Source organism: Charadrius vociferus, unplaced genomic scaffold (assembly GCF_000708025.1).
Source record: "Charadrius vociferus isolate BGI_N301 unplaced genomic scaffold, ASM70802v2 scaffold14, whole genome shotgun sequence".
Taxonomy (NCBI): domain Eukaryota; kingdom Metazoa; phylum Chordata; class Aves; order Charadriiformes; family Charadriidae; genus Charadrius; species Charadrius vociferus.
In genome coordinates, this window is record NW_009648876.1 from 7338878 (window position 1) to 7351164 (window position 12287).

The 12287-nt window shown below is 36.6% G+C and overlaps 1 protein-coding gene across 1 annotated transcript in view; it reads right to left on the bottom strand.

Annotated features, from left to right (window-relative positions):
• RALGAPA1 (Ral GTPase activating protein, alpha subunit 1 (catalytic)) overlaps window positions 1-12287 on the bottom strand; it is a 122982-nt gene that overhangs the window by 78142 nt on the left and 32553 nt on the right. The window contains exons 16-19 of the mRNA XM_009886954.1: window positions 9645-9812; window positions 6181-6305; window positions 3335-3551; window positions 1994-2170 (exon numbers count right to left, since the gene is read on the bottom strand). Coding sequence (XP_009885256.1) covers window positions 1994-2170; window positions 3335-3551; window positions 6181-6305; window positions 9645-9812 — 687 coding nt within the window. The remainder of the gene's footprint in view (window positions 1-1993; window positions 2171-3334; window positions 3552-6180; window positions 6306-9644; window positions 9813-12287) is intronic.

Below are 12287 nucleotides of genomic sequence, written 5' to 3' on the forward strand. Positions count from 1 at the left end.
GAAAGAGACCTTCGTATGATGGAAGAGAATAGACACAAATAATTATGGAAAATATGCTGAACTACTGGAGTCTTCTAAGAAGCAATAAAGATACTCCAGCATACGTGGATCCAAATTTTACAGAGAATACTATGGGTTTGACATGATCTAGGACTAGTAAACGGCAATCAAAAATAAACTCAACCATTTGGTAAGAATGTGAAACAACACCTATACACCAAGAAGAAATTTTCCTTCCAAAAACCTTCAAAGCAAAACTATTTAGAAACAAGTTGTTTTCTGAGCAGCAGAACCACTGAAAACTCATTTTTACAATTGTGTTTTGAGGATGAGTTTCTGTATGGATTTGCTGGTATCTAATATAGTGAATCCACACTGCAGCCTCCCTGTCATGGGACTCTGCATACATGCAATTTTCACTAGATAGCTGCCTATCTTTCATAAAATTTCAACGAAAAGAATGTCTTTCTGTTTTCTTCTTATATGTCAATTTAGCAGAAATTAGACAATGGGCTCCAACATTGTCGGAGGCGTGGAACAGTCAGACAGAGACAGACAGTGTAATTAGACAAATCTTGCGTCCTCAGGAAACCCAGCTAAAGTTAAATGCATGTGACACAGAAAAGCTGCCTCTCTAAAACAGTGGTCCAAACAACAAGAAGAGACAGCCACAGAATCTCTCAACGGACAACTCAGTCATTAATTGCAATCTTATCAATTCAATTATAGTCCAAACTTGGACAAAAATACCAAACAGTAATGAAATTGTTAACATAAAAAAAAAACCCAAATAAACAGAAAAAGAACAATTTTTCTGTGGACTTTCAACAAGCACACAGTAAAGAGAAAAATGAAGAGAACAAAAGTCAAGCTGAACATCGTTGAACAAGCCGAACAACAATGTCTGAGAACGCTAACACTAAAGAATGCTTTCTTCAGCAGAAAGGCAATTGTAGAAAGTGAAAATTGTGGCAGGCAAAGTAAAGATGTCTTTCAGGATCTCTGAAAATGCAGAGTTTGATTTCCCATGGAGAATAAGACATTGTAAGTAGGTATAAGCTTTCACAGATAAGTAGGCATCTGTTCCCAGGCTTGTAACAGCAATGGTTGTACGTAACAGTTATGGAACAAGGAGTATGAAAATTACTATGGACATCTTTATTTCTCATTTACAAATTCTGGCAAGAGAATGTTCCTCCAAATACTCCTCAGAGAGGAAGATTCTGTCTTTCAGAAAGGAGCCCATTCAATTTGGGTTAACTGCATCACTTGGTGGTTGCTAACCTAATTGTTATTCTCTCTCTTTCTTAAGAAACATCTGCAAAGTAAACTGGTGAAGCCTCAAGCTCATCAACTGAGGCTGTGAAACACTGCTTCCTAACAGGCTTATTTTTTCATGAAAACAACAGGGAAAGTACTAAAAGAAAAAGAATTCTTATGTTACACAAACAGAAACTGATCTTACATGGCACAATAACTAACATTTTGCATATTAACAGCTCCCAGTTACACAACAGACAATACAGAGAGAGGTTAAGAGAGATGTATATAAAAGAATCGCATGATAGTTCAGTGTGATACACGGGTTTGAAAGAACACTGTCAAAGCCTTCCAAGGAAAAAACTCTTCCTGAAAATTAGCTATTTGACTACCAGTAATAGAGGGACAGTTGTAAGAGATCTAGCATACATTATGTGGTAAGTGTTTTCTCCCTGGTAATTGTATAGATTTTCTCATGAAGGGTTTAAAATGCATTTAGCACCAAGCCAAGAATCATATGGGTAACTAAGTCAGAAAAAGGTTTTCCACTTATGTTATTTCACACATTACTTTTCAATAGCAATCAAAAAATAATTGAGACCAAGAATCGTCTTATATAGCATATAGATTCATTGCAGAAGCTGGAACTTGCATTCTTCAGGATGGGTGGAAAATTTCTGAAATAAGTGCGCTTTTTTTTCCGGTGTGTTTTTTTTTTTTTTAACTACTTTACCAGTAATAGTTGCAGCTTCAGCAGACAATGGTTGCTGATTGAGACTACTTGTTTCCGAATCTATGTGGAGTGTAGTTAGACTGGCCACTTCTTGCTCCTCGGCACTCTGTTGCTGTCCTGAAATGGCATCAACGTCAGTGGAAGCTGGTGTCCCTGCCTCAGTGCCAAAGCTGAAATCTGTATGAGGAAAGCACTGTATTAACTTACAACCTAAGAATACCATTAATATTTAAAAAAAAAAAAGCCCAGGACCTCCAAAATCCTCCATGGAAAATCCGTATGTGCATCTCCTATGTTACTAACACACTGTTACAAAATTTACATAAAATGTAACAGCAGAAAGTAATTTATTATTATGAATATTCTCATTTCTGTCACAAAACTGCGACTGTACTTCTGGAGAAGACATTCCTATTGACATGTCCTTTTTTCTGCTTAGTTGCTGTAAGCGCACCTACATGAGAATTAACTAAAAATAATGGAAACATATGTTAAGGGATTTACTTGCAAAATTTACAAGCTGGAAGAAATATCTCAGTTGGTTGTTCAAGCACTAACTTCAAACTAAAAATATTACAGCAAATTATATTCTAACAAATGGCTTTTTCAACACTAAAGGCAAAATGTCATGCTGAAAAGTATGTTTAAATACCATAACTTAGTTGCATAACATCTACATATCAAAAAAATGTAATTACTTCAACAATTTCTACCATATAAACATTATTTCTCTCTTAAATAATACATTAAATCATAATGCCTAGCAACCATAATAAGCCCTTCTGTTGAACAAGAGTGGGAATGGATCAATTAAATGAAGGAAAAACATTATTTTATTACACAAAGCATACTAATTTTAACAAAGCATACTAAGTTTACCACGATATTGCACTTAGTATCTTGATGAATCTATACCTACATGAAGACCCCTGTAAAAATATCAGAAGCCCTTCTTTAAGTATTACCTACATGTTTCCAAAAGAATTCAAATAAATTCCAAAATAAGTAACCCCTCATTTTTGTATTTTGTGTAAAACAGATGGATACGCTCCAGGGAGAAGACAATATTGCCTTCTAACTTCTGTTCACTGTTGTTCTACATTTTGCACAATAGTATTCCAGTACTGTTTTGTTTAGTATACTATAAACACAACAGCCTCTCTCAAGAACTCTGCTTGCTCCATTAACTTGCTAATGATTTTAATGGGTAATCAAAATAAACTCTCTTTACAGAAAACTGCTGGCATAGAACTTTATCAGAACAAAAAAAGAAAAAAATGAAAAGGGAAATTCATGAGCAGTCAATCAAAAACGCTATTACTTTTGGAAAAATATACTTGCTTTCAAATTTGCGTCCATCATACTGGAAGGCGCTGAAAGAGTCAGAGTGGCTATCTGAACTGATGAGGTCACTACTGCCCGCGCTGGCAGGTGATGTCCATTCGGAAGGCACACCTGGGTCATCTATAGGACGCATTTGATTCTGTTTGTTCAATATATCAGGAAGGTCTTTAGGAACTTCCAGGCTGCCAGGACTGCTTCCTCTTCTTGTCACATTCTAAACATTGAAGAGACATAAATTATCCTACAATATTGGATGGCTTATTTACATAAAACGGAAAAGCAATCCCACATTTGCAGATGTCAGAATATACCAAGTACTTCACAGGTACCTAAACCAGAAATTGTCATTATACTTAATATATAGCCAAGACTTTCCAAAACCCCAGACAGGCAGCAGTAAGTGAAGAACGCATGCAGTCACAGAGCTTCACAAATACAAATTTTATTTGCACAATGAATTTTTGGGCACATACCTTAAAAGGCTAGGATTCAGACTAGCATGTGCCACATGTGTTAGGCAAGACTTGAGAGACAAAAACAGTAAAGAAGCTGAGAGAGTTGCGGTTGTTCAGCCTGGAGAAGAGAAGGCCCCGGAGAGACCTTACAGTGGCCTTCCAGTACCTTAAGAGGGCCTACAGGAGAGCTGGAGAGGGACTTTTTACAAGGGCATGTAGTGATAGGACAAGGGAGAATGGCTTCAAACTGGAAGAAGGTAGATTCAGATTAGATATGAGGAAGAGGGTGGTGAGACACTGGAACAGGTTGCCCAGAGAAGGTGTGGAAGCACCACCTCTGGAGGTGTTTAAGGCCAGGTTGGATGGGGCTTTGAGCAACCTGGTCTAGTGGGAAGTGTTCCTGCCTATATCAGGGGGGTTAGAACCAGATGATCTTCAAGGTCCCTTCCAAACTAAACCATTCTATGATTCTGTATTATCTACAGATTATGTCTAAATTACTAAAGAAAACTTGCTAACTTTGGTTCCAGACACAAGCAGAAAAAACACGTCAAGGAATTCTGTGTTTTCTGGCCTACAGGCTGCCATGCTATAAGCAAAAATTTAATGTACACCACAAGCAAACTCATTTACTAGTTCATGCATACATTTTCGTATGATTAAGCCAAGACCTTGGTATTGACTTGGACACCAAAGACAGCGTATAGCAGAAATAAGGCATATAGCAGAAATAAGGCATATAGGTTTGCTCATGTAAAAGTATGGTGGTGTTCTACTTGCAGTCTTCCTTTAAGCCATTTTTTTCAAAGATAGGACTGTTTGCTTGGGAGGGAAGAGAGATAAAAGTAGAAGAGCCATTCTAGGATACAGCTTGAAATCTTTATGTATTAAGAGATTGAAGATTACTTCCTTTTACACTAGGCCCAGTCACTTCCCTGTTCTTTTACTACTCTACTACTAATTAGAGATTTACTCAGACTGACAAGCTTTTAATGATACATGGTTTTAGCACTGAATAGATATAACCTAAAACTAATATTAATAAGTTAGTACTATGTTTTAAGAAGGCATATCTTGTTTTGTGTGCTAAATTACAAAATCAGTGGCAGTTTCAAACTATTTACTCAAACTTATCTAGGCTGGTTTTTTGCTACCTAAGGAAAGTACCAATGCTCTTGTCTGAACTATTAATCATCAATATTCTTGCCCATCTATGTGAAAACAAATAGTGTTCCCTTTCTTTCTCTCTTCTTCTGTGGCCAGCTGTGATGATTTCTGTTTTATGAATTTGCAGACTAAGTTCACTTTTTTTTTAATAGACTTCAACTTAGCATTTTTGTCTTGTAACTCAAGATTTACTAACAAGAACACTTTGCAGCAACAATCAAGTTTCATAAACATGATTTCAATACAAAAGAGAAAAAAACATACATTTGGAAAAACTCCATAGGTTGTCTCTTGCCATTTATAAATGATGATAAATAAACAATTTTTTCCAATCACTTCAAAGAATCTCCTTCTGCCCCTTATTAGTGACAACTAAACTACTTGTTGACAACTTTCTACAGGAGCACGTCTTAAAATTACTGTAAAAAAATCTTTAAAAATTCTAAACGGAGAAAAGAATGGAAATCTTTGAAATGTTACATTTAAATTGTTACCCAGTCTGTTCTTCATTTGCAACATTTTTTTTAAATATTTCCCCTTTTGTTGCTCATTAATAAAACACTTATCTCTTCAAATCAGTTGTCTCATTCTGTAAGCATTCGACAGTAATCAGAAATATTAGACTTAAAATTGATTAAAATTTCTCATTATGAATCACATTCCAAACAATACGACATTTCTGGAAAAGTGTAGGAAGCAAGCATACAAAAAGTTCGTTCAATTAGCAGAGAACTATTTACAAGAAATTATTCAACACTTGTAAGTGAAATTAAAACAATTAAAGAAAAACATACACTAGCGTAGTTTCGTTGTCTGTTGCATTGACTATAACTGTAGAGAATGGTACCATACTACAGCATGAGTACCTAGCTACGCACCACACTAAGGACTGCAAATTTACATATAAACTATTATTCTGAAAGTGTCTGCATACAAAGATCTTTACAGATGCAATTAAGGCCATTTAATTCACTGAGACTATTCATCTGATGGTAACTTCTGCATGGCTTCCACAATGAAGATTCAATACATATGAAAACACAAATGGCATAAAATGGCACAAATCTACGTCAAAGGCAAGGAATAATTGATATTCTTAACTCTTTCTGATTCATAATGTCCAGAGAAATGTGTTTTAGTGAACTGATTTATAATGTCATTGATGAGTTCACGCATATATGAAAACTTACATATTGAAATGTAAGAAGTTTAAAGGCTTACCAGTGCACTACCACTGCGGAGTCTCTCAGCTATAAATTCATCCATGAGGTCAGGAACATTTGTATTGCTACTGCCAATATCACTATCAATAGGGTGCAGCTTTTGACTCATGTCCTCTCTATTAGCTAAAAGCAAATGAACAACTGAATATAGTAAAGAACACATCAAAACATTTTCAAATCAAAAGGTAAAAAATGAAAAAAACCCTGCTAATTAACAGAAATAATAATAAAAAAATAATCAAAATTGCCAAACATGCATTTTAAGAATTTCCCTCTTTTAAAGCAGATTCTACTTTAAGAATTAGTATGGCTTCTTCTTCCCACTAAGCAGGGGTTAGTCGATTTCCAGTACCACCTTTAAGAGCAAGAAGCTTATAGGTAAGCACTACTCAAAGTTGTTAATGCTTGCTTTAAGGATACAGCATATATTCTTCCTCCGTATCACAAAAAATAAGTAATAAATCCCAAAAATTTTATATGATTCCCACAGGCTCCTTTTTCATTGCATTCCCAATGAAGAGCAATGTAGTGGAAAAAATAAACTTGATTGTAGTACGTACTAATGACAAATGTCAATATGGCACTGTATACAGTTAGTATAAATAGTGCAAAGAAAAATCTTCTGTAATAAAATTAAATGCTAGTACATGGAATGACAATTCAAACTCTGGATGGTCAATGGTTATGAACAATTAATTAAGTTCACTCATTTATCAGTGTTATATTTTTGATATAACTATACTGTTCGTATTTTACTGTGGCTGTTACACTTGACTTCATGTTCGTCGCCTATATAGTCTTCACGTTATTCCAGTTCATGTTTTCTCTATAAGAATTTTTCCCTCAGTGTCATCTCTCATGAGACCACAGTGCAGATTATTCTAATATTGAGGCTCTGTTAAATGTTACAGATTTCAAATAAAAGGTACTTCTAAAATTAGTGTTTTCTAGATCTCTCTTTTTCAGAAGTCTAGATTCTGCAGAGAAGCAAATCGCTTTTTGGAGACCCATGACAGTCACACTCTTGCGGTGCTATGCTTACAAAGACTGCCCTCAGGTGGCATTAACATCTCGATGCAGGGTGCATTACGGAATCCTCTGTTAATCATGCCAGCATAACAATGGGAAAGAAGAAAACCTACATTACTGCTGAAAGTTAATTTATTGTTCATTTAAGGTTACTTAAGATGTGAACTAAGACAATGGGTATTAGAGCGACAGCCTTCTTTATCGATCAGTCCACAGAGGTCTCATAGCTAGCAGGATAGGGACTATCATGAGACCTTCATGAACATCCACGATTCCAAGAAAAAATAAAAGCAATGAAAGATGTTGCCAAGATGTAACTGCAACCGTTTTGATGAATGAATACAGAGAGGCCTACAGCAAGTTTTGAAACATTCCAACAAAAACTTACGATTAGACACAGAGAACTGTTGTAATGAAATCATCCCAATAATAGGAGATTTCTGTTTAAGACTATTTTTCAAAAGTTATCTAAACTAACCTCCAAATGTGAATTTGAGGGCCTTTTTTGTTTTGGAGGAGGAAAAGGAGGAAGAGGAGGAGGAGGAAGAAGAAAACACACTAAATGAACCAGAAATACAATTAGTTCAACCTAGCTGGTTGAGAGCCAGGTCCTTCTGACAAACTACACTCAGAGTGGAATAGCACATTCTGATAAAACAGGCATTCGCCAATCATTCAGTAGGCTGAATTTTAAGGCTCTGCATGGTAGGCGAAAATTCAAAACTCTCAAGGCTTAATCCTTTGTTAGGTCATTTACTGTCTCTTCCTCTTCCCTAACCCAATGGTCTTCAGCAGCAAAGAGGTTCAACTAAATATCTTGAAAAGGGAAATTAGTAATTTAAAGTATGTAAAAGTAACTTATGCTGGGAGAAAAATCAGCTGGCTGTAGGCGCATGCATAACCAAACAGGGAAAGCAGTGATCATCCCAAAGCCTTTTGATTGCTTATCAGAGCTTGCTTCAGTCGCATTAAGCCAAACTGGTGCTGCCTTTCTCCTTTTGCGCTCTGCACACTGTTAGTGCTCACCTGCAGCTTTCCTTCCAAAATAGCCCATTACATGACTGTACAGATCCCTCAGTGGAGCCTCTGCTGGCATTCTGTTCTGCCTCTGTGGGGAAACATTTGCCTTCGGCTTCGAAAGAGCATGTACAACAGTTTTATAAACACCACCCAGGGAGCCCTGCTGTTGCGCTGACTCTTGACCTGATGCTCTAAAGGCACTACGATTATGGAACTGATTCACTGCAATACTTTCTTTTTGCAACACGGCTGCTTGAGTTTCTGCAGATTCCTTAATTTGCTTGCTGCCTGCTGAAGCAGCGCTGATAGCATCTAGAGGTCTATATATTCCAGGTCTAACCAGCTCCGTGGCAGCTGATGAGCTGGTGCTCGCACTGGTACTGCTGTTGCTGCTGCTGCTACTGCTACTGCTGCTACTGAAGCCACTGAGCTTACGAAGTCTTGCTTTCCAAGCGGCCTCTTTGCTCTCAAGCGGATTGTAAAATTGAACCGATTCTGTGGATGGCCTAAAAGTAACATGAACGCTATTTCTTTTTTTAGTCGTTATTTTCATGATTTTGGCCCTATGAGTTACAGTTTCAGATATACTCCTTTTAGTTGGTGACAGTTTGCTTGTGCCTGTGCTGTGAGGCATTTGAGGGTTAACTTGTGCTTTAGGAAGAATTTTCTTTGCATGCATAACACGTGAGTTGGTTACTTTTTCATTAAACTGGGCACTTTTATGCCTTTCTGCTACTGCTGCTTCCACAGCTAAATCTACATCAGCTTCAGTGGCTGCTTGCCTGTACAGGTATCTCTTCCCTTCTTTGCTGCTAGGACTACTTGACCCATGATCGAATACGCTTTCATTGTGTTTATCAATATTTAACTGTCTGGCTTTATCGAGTGCTTGATTTCTTGTAAAAATGTCTACTTGAGTAGGTGCAATATTACTTATAAAGCCACTTTGGTTTTGTTCTAGGTGCAGCTCTGTGTTATCAGCTCTTTCTGTAACAGTGATGCTATTCGTGCATTGATCGGTTAGATGTCTATTTTCTAATCCATCCAGTGGTAATCTATCATTCCTATTTACTGATGTATCAACTTCGTGAGCAGAAGCCTCACATTTATCTATCTCAAAGTTACCGCAAAGTTCTTCTTTTTCTTTAAGGTATTCTCTCAGAGAGGAAAGGAGATCATCTTCACCTTCAAGGTCAACATATTGGCTTTGTTCAAAGGCTGTGTTTGCAAATTCTACCGGCCCTATTAAATGACAAAGATGGTCATAAATACTATCCCCAACTTCCAAGGAGGACTCTCTGCTATTTGTATCAGTGATATGGCTTTCAGTGGATCTATGCATTGAAGAGGTCTCAGTGGAACTCTGTAAGCTTGGAGCATGATGGGATGAACTGTCAATGACAGGAACTGCACCTTTGGCTCGTTCAACTGCGAACGGTTCCAGGATGTCAGAGGTGCTGCTGCTTCGTGGCAGTGGCTGTTCCTCGTTTAATGCACCAAAAACTTCACTTGGAGCATCCTCACTCTGTGAAAAGTGTCTGACTCGAGGTGGGCGTGGAAGAATTTGAGCATCGTCAATGTCTGTAGGAAAAAAGTATATGTAACGTGCACTAAAATTTACATACAGAGACAGTATTTATTTACCACTACATCATAATTACATGACTTTAAAAGCTAGGAAAATCCAGAGCCTTGTTTTCTTAAGTATAACAAAAATATTTTTTCCAGTACTAGAGTGTTAAAAACACACGCACATAATATCCAGTACAGAATGTAATATAAATGAGTTAGACCATCAGAACACAGTTTTAAATGTTAACATGCATGAGAACAAACAGTGAGACCATGGAACGTTTGGAAATACAGTTAAAGCTAGGGCTGTGCCAATAAGTTCAATAATTCAACCAATATTATTCCAGCTAGCTTGTTCACGAAATGGTTACCTGGAATACAAATTAGCTTAACAGTAGTACCCTTCATGAAATTTACATCTTCAGAAAAATGCACAACTCCAAACACAATACGCAAGTTTGCTGGGAAGTTAGAAACGTCTATCGAAGCGTCAAACTATTACTTTTTTCATAACTTGCGTGAATATATATAAATTACTGAAATATCGGAAAGAATATTGTTATACAATTATGAATATTATGGCATATGTAATATAGTGTATACCTGAAGCTTTAAATGAGAGGGAAGAGCTAGCCCTATACGGAAAAGATGACTATAAATAACAGGTAATTTAAAGATACACCCCTTTTCCCTAGAAGGATGTTTTGTCTCTCATCTTCGAAATGCAAAACTAAATACTAAATGCAGGCTTACCTCCCCCTCTTCTTCGAGTTTTACTCAAGCAAATGGGACATTTATGAGAATTACCAAATTAAGGACTGCTACTGAAAAACATCCTGCAGCCTCACAACAGTTAACATTCAAGTAAAACCACTTCTGTTAATGAAAAGACCAGAACATTTGTTACGATCATTTAAATCAGTGATTCCTTGTCTCTGTTGAGACTGCTAACATGTTAGCATCAGTACAAATCACAGTTAAATGTAATGAAAGCTGCAGTTCCAACATGGATCACCTTGGAATTGTATAGAAATATGTTCAGCCCACCTCACATCATCCACCAAGGCAAAGAACCTTCACGCTCCTCTTCAGATTCCCTGATACTTTATAGGAACACTACATACTATCAAATCACCAGTACAGGCAAGACTAAGTATCTCCTAAAGCCAATTCAACTAATTGCAAGAATTTGAGCTACCCCTTGCAGTCTTTTTATGGCATAGGCACTTGAACAGTAAGGTAAAAACAGCTTTCTCAATTTTCTGTTAGTTTCTTTTTGACATAATCCCTTATTCCCCAGATTTATTTTTTACTACCTACCACTTGAAAAGTTGTAGATGTGCTTTTAAAGTCAGAAATAACAATAAAGAGCCTAAAAGAGCACCAACAGGATTTACTTGCCACAATAAACAGACTTACCTTGTTGTTTTATCTAGAGGATTTATCTTTAGGACTGCAATGGTGAATTTACTTAAAATCAGCACAAAATTTAAGCCTTTTTCCCTCCCTAAGTCTGATGTGTTACTGCCAAAATAAATATTTCAAATTATTACTTCACGGATCAATATACCTATTTCAATAATATTTAATAATGATGATATGAAGACACCTTTAAAACCTGTTTTAAAGTTCTCAAACATTTCCGAGAATGGCAGAGCTGGAGCTGAATTTACTCATCTTTTCCTTCAGAGCAAAGCATATAAACTGGAGGAATGAGATACATCTGTACTTAACTAAATGTTTGCAAGAAGATGAAAAATGGTGTTTCCATGGTCAGTTTTTCAGAAAAGTTAAAATTTGAAAATTGAAGTTTGGCCCAATACAAAGTTCACTGAACTGTAAAGAAGCTGTTAGACAGGAAATAGAGAGGTCTATATTGGGAAAAGAGAGTAGACGTCCAAACTATTTCAGAAAATAAACATGAACTGAAAATCATTGAATATGGCATAATTTATTATCCCTTTCCTCTTTCTTCACCTTTGATAAACAACAAATTTACCACCATTGTTCTTGTTCAACTCTTTACTAACTATATGAATTAACACCTTCTGAAATGAATGGTGTCTCTCTCTAGCTGGAACTGTTACTTCAAACTCTCTATTGACTTAGGCAGAGATTAACAGAGGTTATGCTCATGTAGTCTCAAAGCTACTTCTTACAGCTGCAAAGAAAGGACCACAGAATTCAGTCAAAAATATGTATGATAACGTTATCTATGAGATAATATATGTAACTGATACACCGGTCTCATCTTAAGCCTCCAATATGCATTTTTCATACTTTTTATAAACTCGAGCTTATCTAAAGCAGCAGCCTGAGGATTGCATACTGTGCATGCATGCAGTGATTATGATTTTCTAGGATGTTAAAAATTACTGGATGGACAACTCCAAATGCACGCCAAGCAGCTCCACACATTGAAATAAATTCAGCTAGATTTATTTCAATGTTGATCCAGTATTAATTTACGTATGCATGACTAGC